The 20,941-nt window shown below is 43.4% G+C and overlaps 1 protein-coding gene across 7 annotated transcripts in view; it reads right to left on the reverse strand.

The window, feature by feature from the left end:
• YLPM1 (YLP motif containing 1) overlaps window positions 1-19,472 on the reverse strand; it is a 43,390-nt gene extending 23,918 nt beyond the window's left edge. For 5 of the 7 annotated variants that reach the window (XM_072336872.1, XM_072336871.1, XM_072336867.1 and 2 more), the window contains exons 1-9: window positions 18,504-19,472; window positions 15,018-15,263; window positions 13,967-14,161; window positions 12,063-12,790; window positions 7,464-9,848; window positions 4,086-4,191; window positions 1,829-2,309; window positions 579-671; window positions 3-177 (exon numbers count right to left, since the gene is read on the reverse strand). In XM_072336872.1, the coding sequence (XP_072192973.1) occupies window positions 3-177; window positions 579-671; window positions 1,829-2,309; window positions 4,086-4,191; window positions 7,464-9,848; window positions 12,063-12,790; window positions 13,967-14,161; window positions 15,018-15,263; window positions 18,504-19,472 (5,378 nt within the window). The remainder of the gene's footprint in view (window positions 1-2; window positions 178-578; window positions 672-1,828; window positions 2,310-4,085; window positions 4,192-7,463; window positions 9,849-12,062; window positions 12,791-13,966; window positions 14,162-15,017; window positions 15,264-18,503) is intronic. The other 2 variants (XM_072336869.1, XM_072336870.1) reach the window with 1 other exon arrangement.
• Between the last annotated feature and the right edge of the window lie 1,469 nt (window positions 19,473-20,941).

A 20,941-nucleotide genomic window follows, 5' to 3' on the forward strand; every position in this document is an offset into this window, starting at 1 on the left:
ACCTATCATCCCGGGGATGACGCTCTTTTTCAAATCTCTCTCGGTCATAGTCCACAGAACCACGGTCTCTGTGTAATTCACGTTCTCTCTTGAAATCCCTGTGATCCACATTTGAGTTGCCCTGACGCTCAAAATAGGGCTCACGGTCTCTTTCTCTGTTGTAACGACCAGGGTGCTCTGAAAAGAGAAACCCATGTAAATCCAAACTACTAAAACATACCTGGAATTTATTATTTTTGAAAGATAAACAACAAACAAAAGTACAGGAGAAGCATACAGAAATACAAAATGCCAGGGCTAAAATGAGCTTACTTAGCCACCGAACCTCTTTTCCAAACTGTGAAAGGCAACCAAATCATGTAAACCTTAAAGTAACAAACTAGGATTTTAAAGTGGCTTGGTCATTGACTATATTACTCCACTGGAAAATATAAACTGTTATTTTGAAGCATTTTTAAAGAAAACAAAGTGGTTCTAGCTCAAAGCAGAAGTTAGTTTGTTTAAAATATACTTCTATTGCCTTGCAACCTTGCTGAAGAGCCAACCAATGGTCTGAGAGGTAACCAAGCACTCCCTACCTTTTTGAAATGTTTGCCTCTCTGGCAGAGGTTCTGGACGCAGAGTTACCCTCTCCCCATATGGAATCTGTTCCACTTTACTGGTGGTTATATCTAGTTAGAAATAATCAGAAAACAATTTAGGTCTTGAAATACCCTTCTTCCAATTCTTTTCCTTCGTCGTGAAAAGCTATCAGTCAATGGCATTAGAAGTAACTGAAATGACTGACCAAATTTCTTTTAATAGATAACATAAAAAAAAACCCTACACATAGACAAAGAACAGCACGTTTTTTAAAAAATCTGAAATGTGTATGCGTAGGTATGCATTACCTCTTCATCTTAACAACAGGACTTAATTTCTTTGGATGAGTTCAGGTAGTATGTGCAGTTAGATCATAAACCTTAAGATTCTGTGAGTTTCAATGACTCGTGGAACTTCCATACTATTAAGAATATTCAAGTGACATGCTCACTTAAGATTCCTAATGGTCAGTTTTATATAAAACAGTTTTTTGTAAGACATCTACTTAATGGAATCAATATGGCTTCAATTCTTACTTATAAAGTAAGTATGGTATCTTAAGAGAAAAAATGCTCTTTAAATGACAATTCACAGTTTACGAACTTTTCTATGTCGCAATTTCACTTCTGTTAAGAGCTTTAAGAATAAAATAATTTGATTCTATTAAAAACTAATATGGAATTTTAGTTTTGATAAGCTCAATACTAAAAATCAGAGCTGTTCACTGCGTAGGTGTCGTATGCCTGTTAAGCATTCTTGCTCCTCAGAACAGGACACTGGTTCCAGAGGGCTCTAGGTACTGTCAAAGATGGTACTTCACATCAACTGAGCAGTATATACACAACACAAACTTAGTAACTTAAAGCAGAATGTAAGTTGCTCCTCAGAACTGTAACTATACAAAACACTTTCTGTTATTCCCATACTCAGCTATTACAGGGATTAAGGGAAAGTATCAGTATCAACCTAAATACAACATGTTGACGTGATCACATTAGTTGGTGTTTGTTAGAGGTAGATTCCAGTTCACATGGAAAAGGTCATTATCACAGCATTACAGAAAACATTAAACTCGAGACTGGAGGTTAAAAATTGCATTGCTTGGCATCAGATGTCAACATACACAGCTTAGATGTCAGCTACAAAATATATAAAGCACACATTGTGTAGCATGCTCCTTCAGAAAGAAGCTAACAGAGAGTTATCTCTCAGTTTCAGAATGAATATGCTCACTGTAATTACTCACCTCGTCCATGGCCATAATCCACAGTTTGCTGAATTACAGGTGCTTTAGGAACCGGTGGAATAACTGGAGGCAGTGCTCCTGGTACAGCTGACGGAACAGAGGTGTGAACAGCAGGTACTTTCACAGGCGAGGATACTGGTGGAGGCATCATTGACTCCTGTTTACGTAATTCATATTCCATATTTGCTCCTTTATCTTCATTTGTGTCCCAGAGTCCGTGGAAAGAATCCTCATCCCAGCGTTCCTGTTCCACAGCAGAAGGTGATGGTTTTAAAGATTGACCATGACTTGGGGTTGTAGTTGGAGTAGAAACTGGAGTATGTGGCCTTGTCATAGCTGTAGCAGGCCTTGTCAGTGGGGCAGTTGGTCTTGTCACAGGGGTGGGCTGTCTGAACAACACGGGAGGCTTTATAATAACAGCAGGAGAAGGTTTAATAGCTTGGGCTTCTAATGGTGCCTCTGAAGATAGCTGAGAAGAGACCTAGATGCAGAAAGCACTTTAAATAGAGATCTGTCATCTAATCTTCTCTCATCCTAAGTCAGTAAGCACAATGGCAATCTATAATCAAATTATATAGTACCTCCACCAAGATGCTATAGGTAGGAGGACAATATTTCAAGAACTGGCAGCCTCAATTAATTTAGTGTTTGTTCACTACATGAATGCTTGAATACTATCTTCTCCTTAAAAATAACCATAACAATTTAAACTCCAGGATGCCAATCTTAGTTCAAAAGTGTCTATACTTTAATTCCCAAAGATTCCTGCTGTCAGTGAGGAGGCTGAAATAGTCTAAAAGTAGGGCAACTTGATGAGGCACAAAAGGATTGATAAGGCCAGCTTCTTTCTGGAAGCCACTGGAAAAACTCCCAGAGAGCAGTACCACCTGGAAAACTCTTAATGTAATCTGGTCAGCAGGAAGACATTGCCCAGTGAAAAAATAAAACCCCTCTTTGAACCCAACATCCTCATGGAACTCCATGCACTGTGTCACAAGAGTCTTTTTAGCATCACAGTAGCTGCCAAGTTACAGGCAGTGTCATAAACAGTATACAAAAGAACCTGGAGAATGGTTGTAGGTACAAGCAAAGCTTTAAGATCAGAGACACAGCAGAAATCTTAAGAAAGGTAACAGTTCTTTGAAAACCTCTAGGCACGTGGGTGAAATATTCTGATACAAAGGAGTAAAGTCACTTCCTAGAGATGTCATCATGTTTGCGGTTCTTGGTTGGAAATGTGTTCTATTACTTGACTTTATAGACGCTGTAAACAAGAAAGAGGTCAGCAAGGCAAAAAGAAAACTTGTAATGCTTCATTCACAGTCTGATGCTTGTCTGATCCTCCCTCTGGGAGGAGGGACAAAGAAAGTTTGGCCTGGCTAAAGGTTGGGATCACAGGTCAGTACAGCCAAATTTATTGGTATCAGTAACTTTTGAGCCAAGACATCACAAAAAATAAAGTCTGCACATTAACTCAGTATCTCTTTGGACGTACATGTAACAAAACTGTTTATTTGTTTTAGAAAGGCTATATAAATGTGAGTAAACATGACTGCAGAAGTTCAGTTGATTTCTGACCTGGTATGAGATACCAAAATACAAATTAAAGCATCTGAGTTCTCAACACCAATCAGAAGATGAAATAGCAGAACAATAAATTATATCACAACAGGAAATAAAGGCATGGAGGGACACACATGTAAGCTTTCAAGTACTTCACAATATTCTAGATGGTAGTGAGAACTCCTAATAAAGACAGCCAACAGCAAACTAATGCCCACTTGATCTGAGTTTCTGATGCAATCTGATCCTCAATTTTATTTCCTCACAACCTCTTCAAAGTATAAAGAGCCTTTAAAGCATGAAAAGTAGAGCAATCTGGTATTCAAATACAGCATCCCCACCCAGCTAGGTGGAGAAAAGGAGGGTCTGTCTTCTCATGAGCCTTACGGACATTTTAAGAGCTCACCTCTTGCATATAATTCTACAGCAATTTAGACTGTTAAATCTCATGAGCTACTGCTTCCTGTGGGCCATGCTTGGAAGACACAGTGAACTGAATGACTAAAACAGGCTCCAGAAAATCTAAAGAAACCACAAAGTTGCTTTGCCTCAACAAAAGACAGACGAAGTTGTAAGGACTGCTGGGGAGGTAATTCCACAGAGAAGTTTGATCACCAGAGCACAGAAGTTATCTGAAATACACAGGGATAGCAATTACTGCCACACATGTTACACTGCCTTGAGATGGATTTACCTGAAAGGCACCTGGCCTTGTGCCTGTGTTCTGTGATCTCGGAGAGTCCTGCGTGGAAATGTCAGGTTTAAACTCTTTCAACTTTTGCAGCTGTTCTTTCTGCTCTCTGCACATGAATCACAAGAAAGTTGTATCAGTCTGCTGCTTAAGTGAGAAAATGGCATTGTATGGTCAACACTGATTGAGAAATCCCTGCTTCACATCCACCTTACTAGCTACTAAGATATTTATATATTAGCTGCCTCCTTTTTGATCACAGTCTTCCTCTGAACTTGGCCAGAACTACTCTGCTTCAACAGTAAAGAGCAAAGCTGGATTTTTGCTTCCACCAACATCTGCAAATGCAAAGCCCCAACACAGGCCATCCTGGCCAGTAATGCTTCTGTTCTGCATCCACTGCAAGGGCAATGTGGCTCACAGGAAGGGCTCACATGTACCGCATTAGTACAAAGGTCAGAATGAGCAATCACCAGCGCTTATGTCTTCTTTATACCAGGCTTATGAAAAACAAACCATGTGATAAACAGCGTGCGACACCAACTATGCTGTCATATACACAGTAAGAACAAAGCCAGATGAAGGCCTTACCTTCAGAGATGAAAGCAATTATGTACCATGCTACTAATATAGCTCTTGGATCAAAATGTAACGAAAAAAAAATCATCAACAATACCAACAACAAAAAACAAACAAAAAACAGTCCCCTTAATGTTGTTTCTATCATTCAGACTGCGGTCACCTACTTGTAGGAACCTGATGCAAAGTACCTGTGTAACTAACGTTAAGAATATCTTATTATATTTAAAAACAGCAGTATCAATATTATCGTATTTGTATTTCTCCTTCTTAGTGACTTCAGTACTATAAGGTCACTTGGCTCTGTTGCCACCCCTCAGTTTCCCTCCTCTATCGCTAAGTTTATGTAGTAAAGCAACTGGGGGAGAAGGAAGAGAAACAGGAATCAGAGTAAAGCAATGTGTGTGCTGTGCTGACAAGATAACCAGGCCAAGAGGGAGCTCCCAGCAACTGAGAAGAGTCCTCACTGCTCACTTCAGTCTTACAGTACTGAAAGCCATCCTGAAAGCTGACTTATACATAACTACTTTCTTACAGAAAAACATTTCCATTTCTATGTTTAAGTATTTCAGATTGAATGAAATTATTCACTTATGCAGTGGTTCACAAAGTACGGTTCTACCCTCTGTTTATAAAAAACACTTTTCTTGCATTTCTGCATGCAATTAAGGCCCGCCATATGGGACAGATGCTTAGTAATCTTAAGAGTTTGAAAACAAAGCGGCTTCTAGAAAAGTACAAAACATCCCTATATTGTCCAACATGGTTTAGCGTAGCAGTAATAACTAAACATTCACTTTAACTGCTCATTATTTTAGCATATCTTGCTTGTGAAATTAAAACTCTTGTTAGTAGCAGGTATCAATCCTAAGCTATCTCTCAGTAACTCACAAATAGGATGAGTCACACTGACCTCTGTCTCATTCACTGAATATAGTAGAAAAAACTTATCTTTCTGGTTTTCTCATTAATACATTTAATGCACCCAAACCCATGCATCAAATTACAAAGAAAACATTTGTACAGAAGGTGTGTGTTCTCCTTCTTCTACTTCTAAAGTTACTGAACCCTGGGATATTTCTGATGTGGAAGAGGATATTATTCTATTACTTATTATAGAATAAATGCCTATTAAATCCCTAGGGACTTTAACAGACGCTTTCTAAAATGAGATCTTCATAAAGTTCCTCATTTTGCATTTGCCTTGCATTTGTATCTTCCTGATCATTTGTTGCTAATCTTTCGTTGACCCTCAGAAGCAATGTCAACCAAGCTGGACAAAATTACTTACTGAGGATGCTACAAGTTCAAATGGGGGAACATACTGAAAAGATAACAAACACACATACTATGCCTTAATTAAAAAAGTTAGCAGTATTCAAAAATTAAATAGGTTCCACTACGTGAATTAGGAATCACTCCAACATAGATCTTGACATGACTATTTGAAACAATTACCAAACTCATCTGAGGATAACAGAATATTATTAAGTAATTATCAACAAGCTCATCTGAGAATGATGGAAAGGTTGGTCAGGTGATGTGGACAGAGCTTGAAAAGTAACTAATGAAAAGTGCCCTATTCAATGGGAGAATGCTCTATTATTTAAGAAAAATAAGTTAATCCATGAAAGCTGTGATAGAGATACTCTGAACAAGTTCCACATGAGCTTCTGCTGCCATTCTATGGTGAATAGAAATGAAGCCATTAATGTGTAAACGGAAACAAGGACCATCTCCAGGGAAGCACTAAACTATTCTGATAGCTTTGCTTTATGGGCCAGCTGAGCTGGGAATAACAACATACTTAAGGAACCAAAACCTAAGTACCATGCAACAGGTTCATTCTTATGGCACCTATCTAGCAACTCCATTAGTTAATGAACATTCAAAAAGGAGGTTCCAAGAGCTTGCTAAGGTCATGAAATTACATCAGGACAATGTTTTCTTCCACCAGACAATGAACATTGTTCTCAAGCTTGGAAATACACGTAAGTGAGATGACTCCTGGAAGCGGAAACAGACTGATGTAAAATAAGGCTTCTTAGTCATTAGTTTTACAAATACGTGAAGTACATTCCCACAGCATAGGAACTCAACTTTAAAATTAATACTACTTATATGTAAAGCAAAATAAAAAGAGAGAATCATAGAATTACTCAGGTTGGAAAAGACTTTAAAGATCATCAAGTCCCACCGCAGCCTAACCATAGTACCCTAACTCTAACAACCCTCTGCTAAATCATATCTCCAAGCAGAGTTACTTATAAGTGCATATTTTGTGCTCTAGAAATAGGCATGATGAGAGAAGGGAGTACACAGTTTAAAAAACAAAACAAAAATGATAAAATCACCAAAAACTCAATTTCAGAGGCAACTCCGATCAAGATTCTGAAAAATTCATTCACATCCAATCTGTCCATTTAGCTGGTTAAAGCTACAATATGATTGACTTGCCTATTTAACAGCTGAAACTGGATGTGGATTCATAAACTCTAAGAAATCTTTGGCTGTTGAAATTTAGCAACTTCTAGCCAAACACAGAATATTTAATTTGCAGTGGAGATAAAAAAGAAAGATAGGTCAGAAATGAGTCAACTCATCGGAGCGTACTAAGGCATGACACGAAACACTGATCATGAAGATGTCCAAAGGGAAATTAAAATCCCCCACTCAATACCATACAATTAAAGTGTACCAGCTCAGAAGTTCAAAATTCTAGAGAACACGCAGTAGTATGAAAATGGATAAAAAAGACTTAATGTCTATTATTTTTCCTCCCAAATGTGACAGGCAACTCACCGAAGCATTTTGAGCTCCTGGGCAGCTTTCAGAATTATTTCATGCTGTCTTTGGCTCAGGACCATCACTCCCCCCAAGGATTGTTCTGAGTCCAGACTGGAATCTGTTCCCAGCATATCAGAGGAATGTGGAGGTGGAAGAAGGGATGAATCCAGCTGACCATCCAAAGATCGTACTCTGTCTCCATCATCTGGATACCACCTATCTGACAACCGTTCCCTCTCCCAATCATTCCTTTCAGGAACAAAGTCTTGTTTCTCCCGCCACGTGTCGTATCTCTCTGGATACTCTCGAATTCTCAGCTCACCTCTGTCTCGGAGGTCTCTGTCATAATGGTCTCTATTCCTATCGTCTCTCCACCTGTCTTCACGGTATCTGTCCATAGGTGGAAGGGGCGGTAGTGGTGGTAGTGGGGGAATATCCAGATCACGATTCCCCATTTCTCTGTCATCCATAGGTCTCATGTCCCAGTCTCTGTTATCCCATTCTCTGTCCAAATCTTGATCATAAACGTCTGAGGATCTACCAGTTCTATCTAGATCTCTCTCTAGTTCCCTCTCCCTTGGCCTCTTCCAGTCATCCCACCATGAATCTCGTCTGTCATGATCAGACGATAAATGAGGTAGTGCTGGTAGTGGAGATAATGGAGGCATTGAATGGTGAGATGGCAGCCTGTCATCTCTATCATAGGGATCTACAGAATCATCCTGATAATCAGAGTTATGATCTCTCCAGTATCGTTCTCTTTCCCAGTCATCCAAATGCTCATGTTCCATTGAAGGGTCATCTCTACTATCCAAAGGAAATTCCTCGTGCATTCTCTCATCCTCATGACTCCAAGAACCCCTGAGCGTCTCATCTCGATGATAAGGAGGCATGTTGTCAGGGTCATCTCCTAGGTGAGTTGGTTTATCCATATTGCCTCCTGCTTCCCTCTCCCGGCTATCCGCCCTCCTGACAGGACCTCTCTCACGACTACCCGCCCTCCTGACAGGACCTCTCTCACGACTCCCTGCTCTCCTGACAGGGACCCTCTCCCTGCTGCCTGCCCGTCTGACAGGGACTCTTTCCCTGCTGCCTGCCCTCCGCATGGGCTCCCTCTCCCTGCTGCCCGCCCTCCGCATGGGCTCCCTCTCCCTGCTGCCTGCCCGCCTGACAGGGCCTCTTTCCCGGCTGCCTGCCCGCTGTCCCCTATCCCGGCTGCCTGGCCGCCCAGCTAGCTCTCTGTCTCGGCTAGACATCACCCTCTCCCGGCTATCAGATTGGCCACCCATTGTCCTCTCTCGGCTGCCAGATCGTCCATCTGGCATCCTCTCCCTGCTCCCTGACCCCCCATCTGGCATCCTTTCCCTGCTGCCTGCTCTCCTGAACATGCCTCTGCCACGGATAGATGCCTGCCTAGCCTGCCCTCTGCCTCTGTACACATATCCTCTGCCACGGCCATCGTCCATTCTGCCCATTCCCCAGCCATGGCCATCATCCATCCTGCCCATTCCCCAGCCACCGTCCATTCTTCCCATTCCCCGACCGCCATCCATCCTGCCCATTCCTCGGCCATCCATCCTGCCCATGCCTCTGCCACGACCCATTCCCCAGCCACGGCCATCTCCCTGGCCTCTGCCCTGTCCTCTTCCTCTGTTTATATGCCCCTTACCTCTATCTTCATGCATAAAAGACCCTTTCCCTCTGCCTTCTGGCCCAGGTAAGCCCTGGGTACTATCTGAATCAAGCAACTGACTGTCTGTGGAATCCAGATCCTCATTTCCCGTTACAGGGGTTTCTGCATCTTCTGTCCTTGCAACACCTGACTGCAAAGCTACAGAGTTACTAGAAAGGGATGTTGAATTCTGGTTTGGAATAGGTGAAGTACTTGCTTTGGACTCTTCTACTTGCTCATTAGGATCATGTGAACTCCACGTCCACTTTTTAGGAGGGTCTGAAGTGGTTTCTTTGACTTCAGCTTTGGATGGTTCCTGTTGAGTGTTTGCCAGGTCTTCATTTGGCTCAACAGAACTGGTACTTTTCACATCAGGAGGAGACTGAGTTCCACTTACAGTCTGCTGATCACCAGCTACGTCTGTAAAAGGCTCTTTGTTTTCTGGTCTTGAGTCTGTTTGTGACTGCTGCTGTCCTAAATGAGGCCTAGGCCCCCTCCACCGTGGACCACCAGGTCGAGAACCATGTGCATGTGATGTATTTTGGGAAGTATAAAACTGTCCTGCTGGTCCACGTGGGATATTGCCCCATCTACTCGTATGCTGTCCATCAGTATTCTGTCGGTCAAAACGTGACCTGTGTCCTTCTGAGCGCTGGGAGTCAAAGCGTGGCCCTCTCGGTCTTGAGCCTTCAAATTTGTCATATCCTCTTCCTCGAGGTCCATCAAATCTGTATATGAAATAAAGGCAATTTTACTCAAATGAATATGTCAAACAGAACTCTAAAAAAAGGATTTCACACCTCCTTGGTATAACTGATGTATATTAGTGTGCCTTTGAACCAAACCCACTTGAACCACTGCAGAAGCATGGAGAAGTCTCCATTTCAACACTGTACAAAGATGACATTTAAACCAGTTGCAGACCCTAAAAAGGAAACTTGACTTAAGTACATCAGGATTTTAATGCGATTTTAAAAAGTGGAAAAAAATAAAATCCACAAACCTCACAAACCTGATTGAGAAAAGTTTCAGCTTTTCAGTTTTGTCGAAACCAATAGGTCTTGCTGAACTTTTGCCTTAATACTATGCAACAAGCTTACTTAACTATGGTGATGAATGGCATACAGAAAAATCTATACATGCTTTCAGAGAGGATCTGTTTAACCACTTGTGACATTAAGTTCCATTATAATATGCCTAAAACAAGTGCATTTTTATGGTGTCTCTCTTTTTTTTTTTTTGTATTTCCTTTTGAGAACACCTACAACCACCCTTGTTTGAACACAAGAAGTCAAGCAAACAAGCATAAAGAATAATTCACACAATCATATAATCAAAAATCCAACCTTTAAGCATATGCACAAATAATGATTTACCTAACAGGCTACAACAAACAAAATTCATTTCACACAAAATATAGAACTTGTGTCTGAGGTCAAATCGCTTGGATGTCTGGGATTCATAGTTATGTCTCACTGGATATCAATTCATTATTGCTTACCTACCAGCAGTTGACTTGCTGCAGAAATTAATGTTTCAGTGAACAATTTACTAAATTAGATCATTTACACAATGTCAAAGAATTTTAATAATCCTCTTAAGATTAAAAAGTAGAAAGCACATTTTCTTTTGGAACAAAACCACCTTTTGTTTGGGGTGAGGGAGGTCAAGATGAGGAACAAAAAGCAATTGTAAAGCATAGTGGCAACGTATCTTAAATTTTAAGGATCAGCGTTTACTTGGTAGGCATCACTTCAGCCAGCCTTGAGCTAATGATCAGACTGAACAGATGTTGTTTTTGCAAACTGATATCATGACAGTTATGGATAGGAAACAGTTTAAAACCAAGATCTTAGGTCAAAGCATATAGGAGATACAGAACAACACAAAAGACACAGAACACAGACTTCTAGAGTAGGGCAGTAGACCACCTACTTGACAAAATTTCAATAAAACTCTACCTTGATAAAGATGGTTACCTTCAAAATCAAAACTATCAGATGTTATACAAAACACAAAGAATCACACTGTTAGGCAAAGGCTCAAATCTTCATTTCTTCCTTCTTTCTCACTTATAATTGTTTGAATGCAAAGTAATGCTACACATACGGAAAAATGCTGATTTGCATGCAAGACATAGACCACTGCTCTCTTATCAGACAGCCATTTTGGAAAGTGCAGCAAATAGGAAAATGATACAGCTACAGAGCTGTCTCTCACTAAGAGAAGTTAAAGAAAAAGCATGGGTGAAGCACTCATTTCATTTCATTTTTTCATTTCTTTGTGCAGTCAATGGATTTGGACTACAAAGAATAATTGTTACTCTTCTAAAAACTAAATTTCAAGTAATAAGGATATTGAATAGTATATTCAACTGAATAGATACCTAAATACTTTCCTGAACCTCTTCCAGAATGAGTGCATTGAAGTGTCATCAGTTATAGCAATGATTTTAAAACAGTCCCTCAACACTTTTGCTTTAGATATTCCTAAACTGTGTTCCAAGTACCACATATAAAATGCTGTGAACTTATACAGCTTTTCATGAAGGGTCACTCTCATTTGGAAGAGTTGTCATCTTTAAGCCGGAGACAGCAAAGATGCATAAAATATTTATAGCATCTTTCCTATTTTCATAAAAGAAACGTTATGCCTCTGAGAATTAAAAGGGAGCAGCATGCCAAAGCATTCTACTAGAGAAAGAGGAGGAAAAAACAAAAGTGTTTGCTTTAGGAAATGATTAGGTGAACAGCATTTACTTCTCTTTGCTTTAATCAAATAAATACAGGCCACAACATGCATACATGAAGAACAAAACCTCTGCCAAACACAGCTCACGTGACCTCAGGAAAATCCAAGAATAAGACAACGTTTCATTTCTTAATATATCACCAAAATGCATTTAGCCTCAAATGTGTATAAATCAATAAAAGTATTCTTACCGAGGACCTCTGGGGCCTTCAAAACGTGCTGATCTGGGAGGATCTGGAAGCAATCCGCCTGATCTCACTGGTTTATCCTGCATGGTAGGTGTGTATGTTGAAGACAGTGAAGAAGGGGTTTTCAGCTCCCCACATCCTTGCTCCGTTTGTTTATTATGGTGAACTTGAGACTTTCCGTGGTCTGAAGAGCTGAAGGATGAACTTCCTTGAGAATGGTAAGCTGAATACACAGGTGAACTAGATATTTTTGATGCATAGGTACCAGGAGTGGGAAGCAGAGCTGGCCTTGGAGTCTCAGTAGATTGACTGCTTTGAGAACTGGATCCTGAAGGGACAGAGGAATTGGATAACTGAGATACAGAAGATAGAGGAGGGGGAACCAGTGGAGGCGTAGTTGAAGGCAAAGTTGGAGGCATAACAGGAATGCCACCCTGAGCAGATTGGGAATATGGAACAAACGGAGGTGGAAGTGAAACGTTTGCAGGATATTGATTCTTCAAATTTTGAAGTGAGCTCACTTTCTCCTGCAGATGGGACTGAGTGACCTTCATCTGTTCATCCCATGCTTTCCACTGTTTCTCATACTCCTGAAGCTGGTCTTTATGAGGATATGTTTGAAGCTGATGCTGCCACTGTTGGTTCATTGATCGCTCCCAGTCTTTATGAAGCTGCTGGAACTGTTTCTGCTGTGTTTCATAATGCCGCAGCTGCATCTCCACTGACATCGTCTACAATGAGAATAATACAGGAATAACTTCAAAATACCATTTGAGTTACTATCAGAGACACACATTTAAGTGTCACTCATCCTATCACAACTTCTGACTTGTGCAGATACTTGTGGAAGAACTACAACCAAACAAAAGCAAACTCTAATGCCTAACATTAACTTACGCATTGTATCACTGGAGGGTGTTCATGTATAGAAGACTGACTGTATTTTGTTTTATGCAGGGAAGTTGAAGAGAGCTATAGCCAAAGGCCTTCAAGCTGTATTATTACTTAATGCTAACAACAGCTACTAAAGTCCAAATCAATCTTCACGCTTCCAGTATGTACAGTCTGTGACTACTTTGCAGGGTTTCAATTTCTAAACCTACTAACCTGCACAGAGTTGCTTCAGCTACAAGCAGTTAATTTTCTTTAAACCTTTGCCGGATGACCTAATTTGCACAGTAAAGTCGGTTTTTCCTCAGGTGCTGACATTGATGCGCTTGGCCTTTTCTAAGATTTTGGGCCTTAGTTATACTTCCAGATTTTTTAAACAGACAGCCCAAGCTACAAATGAATGCTTAATGTACAAACTCTTCCAGCTCAGAAAAAGTTGGTTCAACTAATACAGCGATCAACGTCTACTTAAAAGCTTAAAGGTTTCAACGATGATATAATCATCCAAATTTGTAATTAAGACTTTTAATTCATCACCATATATTTTTCAAAGCTATGAAATAAGGCAGCGACCAATTTACCTCACACAATCACCTGCTTGCTTTCTCCTGAATGATTTCCAAAGCAAAACAACATTAGAAGCAGAGTAAGGTCTGTATTGTATTCAACTCTGCTCCTGTGTCACTCGGATCATAGAATCACAATCATAGAATCAAAAGGTTGGAAAGGACCCATAAGATCATCTAGTCCAATGAGACTATACATACCTGAAAATCTTAAAGATGTAAATTCTTATTTTCACCATCCTACTAAAGATTTGTCGTCATCTCTCAACTATTTTTTTCATTCTAAAGTTGAGTGATAATAGGAAACATGGATATAGACTTCTGCCCATGCAGAAAAAGTAGTTAGATAAGCCAACCACAAGAAATGATTCAACTACTCATTTTTTCAGCAGACCATTAGTGTTAAGTCACCCACAAAGTATATCAAATACCATCTCCTGAATGTTTCACCTGTAGATGTGGAGGCTGCTGCATGATTTGTTGATACTGCTGTACTATCTGCTGCAGCTGGGCATGCTTCTGCATTATTCTCTGGTACTGAAATCCAACTCGGTGATGGGGATGCTGCTGCCATTGAGCTGCTGCTGCTTGCAACTGCTGCAATCTCAAATCTTCCTCGGGGTCATCAGGAGGATCAATATTAAGCTAGAGAAACAGGCAAATACTGTAAATAAAGGAAGGCTGCTTCTGTCAGAAGAGAAAAACACTTGTTTGCTACTCAGTTTACAAGAATCCTCTCAGCTTTCATTATCTTATCACTGTGTATTCCAGTGTTCTGATTTTTATCTCCTTTATTCTTGTGTAGTCTGATCTAAAGGTTAAGCAGATGGGGATTAGGCTTTTCATACACACAGAAACTACAACAGGTAAGAGATTAACACAGATCTGCTCTGTGCTGCTCACAACAAATGCAATGAGACAACTGTGTATTTTCATGAAACAAAGTAATTCTAAGTGCATAACTTTGCTGCTTGATGGAAACCTGCATATCTTAAGTGGAGCACATGCTGCAGGGCAGCCTACCATGCTACAGCAATCTGCTCAGACATTGAAATAATGACCTCCATCCATTACGCAGAAACTATCGTTAAGTACTCTGACAAAATACTAAATACTCTGTACAAAGTTTTTGGCTACCAGACAAACTATAATACACGGAGAGAAATAGAATCAGAACAGACAACCAGCACTGAAAATAGTGCCTTAAGTATAGCATTCCCCATTTACAGAGTACTTGATTTTGCACGTGTTTCTCAGAGACAAAGATGACAGTGCTGGAAAAGGTGCAAGTGAGTCAAGCTTGGTGCACGTGTGGGTGTCTGTGTAAGTCTAAATATGAGGAATGTAATTTTAAAGTTATTGCTGCAGCCTTAAATGTTCTTTTAGCATTGTTTTCCCACATTTCTTATTACACAGTACATGAGAATTTGATGGCAATATTTTCCTGTGTTTTGTCTCATCTAGCACAACACACGGTGTGGCACCTCCCTGCAAAGCCTACCTGAGTTTCAGAGGATGTAAGAGAAGACTCATCTTCCTTAGATGCTGGAGGCAAGGATTCATTAAGCGGAGGAGGTTCAGACTGCGTAGTTGAAGCACTCATTTTCCCTTCTTCAGACTTTGCTCTCTGTTCAGATGAATCCTTCCCTACTCCTGGGCCTTTCACTTGCTGCTGTCCCTGAGCATGGGCTTTTGCTCTTTGCTGTAGACTAAGCAAGTGCTGCTGGTACCAGTATTGCTGCTGTTCCTACAATAAACACAATTTTTCTAAGACAAATGGCTTTCAGTTTTCAGAGAAAAAAAACAAAAACAAAAAAATTTTAATTTATGATAATCAATAATAAACATGCAGAATAAAAATATTCTAGTAAAATGTTCCTATTTGTTTTGACAAAAAGCTCACTTCATTACCAGCAGTACTGCAATGAAGGTAAAAAGATTTAATCAAAACTCAGATAGCGATACGTGAGGCATGGAAGACATGGAAGAATTTATTTCCCACTCCAAAGTGCTTTCAATTAAGGAAACCAAAAGTAAAAGGCAGAAAAATAACCAGGTACTGGAGGCACATGGTAAGTACCATGCTTGCTAATGTTAGTGCTTTTTATTCCTAGCAAATAAGTGTACTTACTAAGAGCCTAATGTTGGGAAAACGAAGGGGAGAAGAAGGACAGCAAAATTGTCTACTTAGGGGGTAGTGAGGCCCTGGCAGAGGCTGCCCAGAGACCTGAAGGTATTGTAAGCCAGGCTGGATAGTGCCTTGGGTAGCCTGATCTAGTGGAAAACAATCATACTTATGGCAGAGAGGTTTCAAGGTGATATTTAAAGGTCCATTCCAATACAGACCATTTTGTGATTCTACAATTACTATCCAGCAGCTGAAAAAGTAACTAGATATGGCTCCATCCAATTCTCCATCTAAGATGTAGCTCATCTTTCAGTTTTAAATATTTCAGGCTACAATCAGAGTACTGTCAGTACACTACAGCATCTTCAAAGCACTGTGAGATGCCAGTAATGTAAAGAATACCAGACTAAAGAGGAGTATCTCAGCACTTACAGGATCATACATGTTAGAGAAAGCCAAGCAGGAACCAGCAGCTCTCTTCCTCTTGTAATAAGGAAATACCAGGCATCGATCAGACTACCAGGACACAGACTTAAAGCTGGTGGGAGGTCAGCTCTTTACCTGATGTAGCCCTGTGCTATGCAAGCCCCCGCCACAGAACTGCAAGTGAGGAGCTTCCATGGAGTCAAGGCACAACTGCATAAGCTCCAAAAAGAAAAAATCTCCAGATTTCACAGATAAAGATACCAGTCATGATAAGGGCAGCTCCTGTATTTAAGAGAACTATCACTATTCACTTGATTTGCGAACTCTTCTCTTAGCATCTCCTTTTAGTCACTGTTGAAGTCAGAACAATAAAACACTGTACTTTTAGTCTGACCAGTGCAACCATTCTTACGTTCTCATGTCAGTTCTACCACCTCTTGGAATCTGTGACTGCTCTGCAGCAGCTCTGGTGTCCTCTATCCTTCCTTCCTATCCAAGCACAGACCGATGAGAAAAGCAATTTATAAAAAGCCTCCTCATAAACCAAAATGAATCCAAATACGAAAACAATCTGATGTGATTTCCCAAACCTGAACCATGCAATTTATCTTTAAGCAGGTTTAAGAGAAGCACAAGCTTCCCCTGAGAGCCCACCTGATACTCAGAACAGGACTGCAGGTTTCCACTGACAAAAGCCTAGCAGACACAAACACACCAATGTGTTGATAAAAATACTTCTGTATATATAATATAAAAATACTCCTGTAAAGGCTGCACCTTGGAGATGAGGTCAGTAAGTTCAAGCATGAGGGAGGAGCACACTATACAACAGATGTTTACATTTATCCCCCTCAAACAGCATTATAAGGTGATGTAGAATGACAGTGTTGGATGCTGTGCTTCAGGAGGAATGACCACTGAGCACCTGTCCCACTGTCACAGAATTCTCTTCACCCAGACACCCAAGAGATCCTCTACAAAGAACTGGATAAAGGGCTGAAAAAAAATCACAGCATGACCAGTGATTCACACAAGGACATTCACACACAGCATTGTATCCTGTCTCATAGTTTTCATAGCAGCTGAAGTAATACATGCCCTGCAGGCCCTAACAGAGAAGTGAGAAAAAAAAGTGAAAACAACAGAGGTTTCTGCAGCTCCTAAACAAAACTTAAGCACTGATGTAACGTAGAAGCACGTTCAGTTATTTGAGTACTTACTCCATCTTTGGTTGACCAACAGGCTACACCTACTGCACTACGCAGAGGCTGAAATCGGCACCACAACTGATGTGGCCACAACACACAGCACCAGAAGCATGGTTCTGGGGAACACAAGCCTGCATCACTGAGGGACTTTAATGCACCGAGCTCTCTGCACGTTACAATGACTGTACAGTCATGCTGACAAAGAACCCAAATTCTCAGTTAATCTGGTTTTCTCTCCTCCTAACATTTACGACACTTCCAGCTATATAATGGGGGACAAATTACTTCCCTGCTCAATCTCACGTTTAACAACTCAAGAATTCAGCAACACCTTCAATGCTATTCACTTTCAGCATCTGACTCGGCAAGGTTTTGGTATTAAATATAAATGGTATCCCTGTAAGAGATTAACTAGCACTGTCTGAAGTCTTCCTAAGATCACACTTGTGAAATAAAAGCACCCCGCTACTAGGCAGGGATTCATTATACGGTATAAATGTAAAAGTGATACATTTCCATCGCTATTTCTGTATTGGTATGAAATTCTAATGGATACAAACTGAAGATGTCCCAAGAACTAACAAAGTTAATCTCAGTGACTTCAGTCTGATACAAGATTTCTACAAACATTCTTTAAATTGGAATCTAAAGAACTGACCAAAAACCTGTGTATTTCGAGCTTAAATAAAATCCACTCACTCTTAAGAGTATCTGTGCTTTACTGCTGCAACTGGAACTACACAACCCCAGCAAGGCTAAGCCTGGTGAGCTGGGAGCTCTGCACGCCTCTGTCCACACTTCACCAACAGCACCGTCCCCAATCTTATGCATACAGAGCTGCACTGATGTACTCACACTTGGACTAACGTTTGGCAGTCGTTTCGGCTCTAGTGCACATGCAAAAGTGCATAGTTAACCGTAAGAACCAAGTGTGAAAACTGTTATTTCAGCGCATTCCCTAAGAAGCTCCGTAGCATCTTATAGTGGAAGATAAACCCATGTGGCTGACAGTGTATTTCCAGAAAGTCAAAGGGAACGGGGTACCACAGCCAGGCAGACTTGTGCAGCTTTAGGCACAGCTGGTAGGATCAGTCACAGCTCCACACTGACCAGATCGACCTGCTGACAGGTCTCCGAAGGAAAACCGGCCGAAGAAACCAGACGATGCACGCCAAAGGCGCGCCCGATACAGCCGCAACCCGCGGGAGCCGTACGGAGCCCTTACCTGGGGCGTCATCGTGGCAGGGTCGGGCTGCGGGGCGCCTCGCTGCTCCGTGCTTCCCTCCGCGCCCCCCTCGGGCAGGGCGGCGGGCGGGGGGGTGAAGCGGGGCTGGGTGGCCTTGGCGGCGGGGCCGGGCGGAGCGGGCTGCGAGGGAGAGGCCTGTGCGGGCAGCAGGTAGGGCTGCGGGGGGGGCAGGTAGGGCTGCGCGGGGGGCGGCAGGAAGGGCGGCGCGGCGCCGCTCGGAGGGGGCTCCAGGTAGGAAGGGGGCGGCTCGGAGAAGGCGGGCGGCGGCTGCGAGGCCTGCGGGCGGGGCAGGTAGGGCTGCGGCGGCGGCGGGGAGGAGGCGGGCGGCGGCAGGTAGGGCTGCGCGGACAGGTAGGGCTGCGCGGCGGGCTGCGGGGACTGCGGCGGCGACGACAGCTCCATGTCCATGGGCACGGGCTCGGAAGGCGCGGGCTCGCCCCACTCGCCGTGCCCGGCGGGCGGCTCCGCACCGTCGCGCTCCCGGGAAGCGGCGGCGGGGGGCGGCTTGCGGGCGGCGGGGGGAGGCTCGCGGTGGGCGAACTGCTTCTGGTAGCTGCGCACCGGCGGCGGCGGCACGGCGGGCGGCGGCTGCTGCCAGTCCGGGAAGGAGCCGGGCAGCGGCGGCGGGGGCATACCCGGGGGGGGCGGCCCCGGAGGCGGCGGCGGCCCCAGCAGTACGGACTGCAGCTGCTTCTGGTGCATCTGCTGGAGCTGCTGTAGCTGAGCCAGGTGCTGCTCCTGCAGGCTGAGGAAGCCCGAGGTGCCGCTGGGCGGCGGCGGGGCGGCGGGGGGCGCGGGGCCCGGCGGCGGGTAGCTGGGCAGCGGCATCGGCGGCACGGCGGGCGGCGGCACGCTGGGAGGCGGGATGGGCAGCGGCGGCGGCGGGATGGAGGTGGGCGGCGGCGGGTAGTGCCCCGCCGCCCCGTAAAGGCCCCAGGCCGGGTACATGGCGGCGCCGCGAGCGGCCGGCGCGGAGCGGAGCGCGGCGCTTCCACAGGCCGCGGCGGCGGCGGCGCGGACGGCCCACGGCGCCTGCGCGGGGCGGCGCTCCGCCCTCTCGGGCAATAGAGCGGCGCGAGAGCGGAGCTAGAGCGTCGGGAGGCGCCTCCTGGCGAGCGGACACGTGACTGCGAAAGGGCGCCGCGCCGCCGGCGGGGCACGTAGAGAAGGAAGGAAGCGAGGGCAGAGCGCCGCGCCCGCGCTTCCGCCCACCCGTAATTGGCGCGGCCAACGGAGGAAGACAACGGCGGCGGGGCCGGGTTGGGCTCCATTATGCGTGGCGCCAGAGTAAAAGGCCGCGCAGCGCTGGGTCCCGCCGCCAGCAGAGTCCATAAAACTCGAACGACTGTTCTGATGTGCCACCTCTAGTTCACGGCTGGAGAACTGAGCACCTCCCGCAGTAGCAAAGAACGGGAGCTGAGGAGCCCAAAGCCTCTCAGCAGGAGGAAGGTCAGGAAAAAGCTTTGTCCCCTTAGATGGAAAAGCTGGGCTGTGCGCTGACATGACACATGACATAGGGGAAATTGTGGATAACTGAGCACCTGAGGCTTTGTACCTGAAGGGGTCTTTTAGAACTAGGATTACTCTGAAAGCCAAATAAGTAGATGTAATCCTACAACTATTTCTCGGTCCTCGATTGACAATGCGTGGCCTTCAAGTGCTCACAGCAATGCTTTTAGCTTAAAAGAATGTGACCTCAACTGAGAGAAGAAAATGAAGTTGTTTTTGAAATGTACAATTTAGCGGTGTCAAACTTCAGGCTGGTTGGTGGAGAAGTGTCAGTAGGGTATTAGTGCAGGGATAAGACCGGTAGGTGAGCTTGCAACAAGAACAGAGGGCGCATTCGATGTGTTCCCAACATTTCCTGCAACATCAGTAAAGGCAGGTGCCAGCATAAAGGTTATGAGCACGTTGGGGCATTTCCCAAGGGCAAGAAATTATGAGCAGAACTATTGCTTTCACTGTGCTGCCTGCCTTTAGGGATGTGAAATCAGCTATTCTCTGAAGACTGCACTAGTATAGGGAATTGCAAGATATAAACTCTACTGCAGTTTAGTCTTTAGTTATACCAAGAGTATCCATTTTCCCCCTTTTCTCCATACCCCAACTCCAATATTTAATACAGCATGTGGGCCTCAGCAGCCCTCAATTTATCTCCTGTCTCTGTCTTAAAACAGTTCTCACCACCACAGAGGAACAGAGATGAGAAGAACAAACTAAAAATAAAAGCCTAATGGAAAAGATATGAGAATGCATAACACACCTTCATGAAGACAGATGTATTGCTTCTTAGATTTTTTTCCCCCCACTGTTTTTTTCCATGTGCTTAACCATTTATTTCCCCTCACTCTTCTGACTCCTTCCTTCCCATGTTACTGCTAACACTGCAGGTCTCTGTGGGATTTGCTCTGATTTCT

This window comes from Excalfactoria chinensis, chromosome 5 (genome assembly GCF_039878825.1).
Source record: "Excalfactoria chinensis isolate bCotChi1 chromosome 5, bCotChi1.hap2, whole genome shotgun sequence".
NCBI lineage: Eukaryota > Metazoa > Chordata > Aves > Galliformes > Phasianidae > Excalfactoria > Excalfactoria chinensis.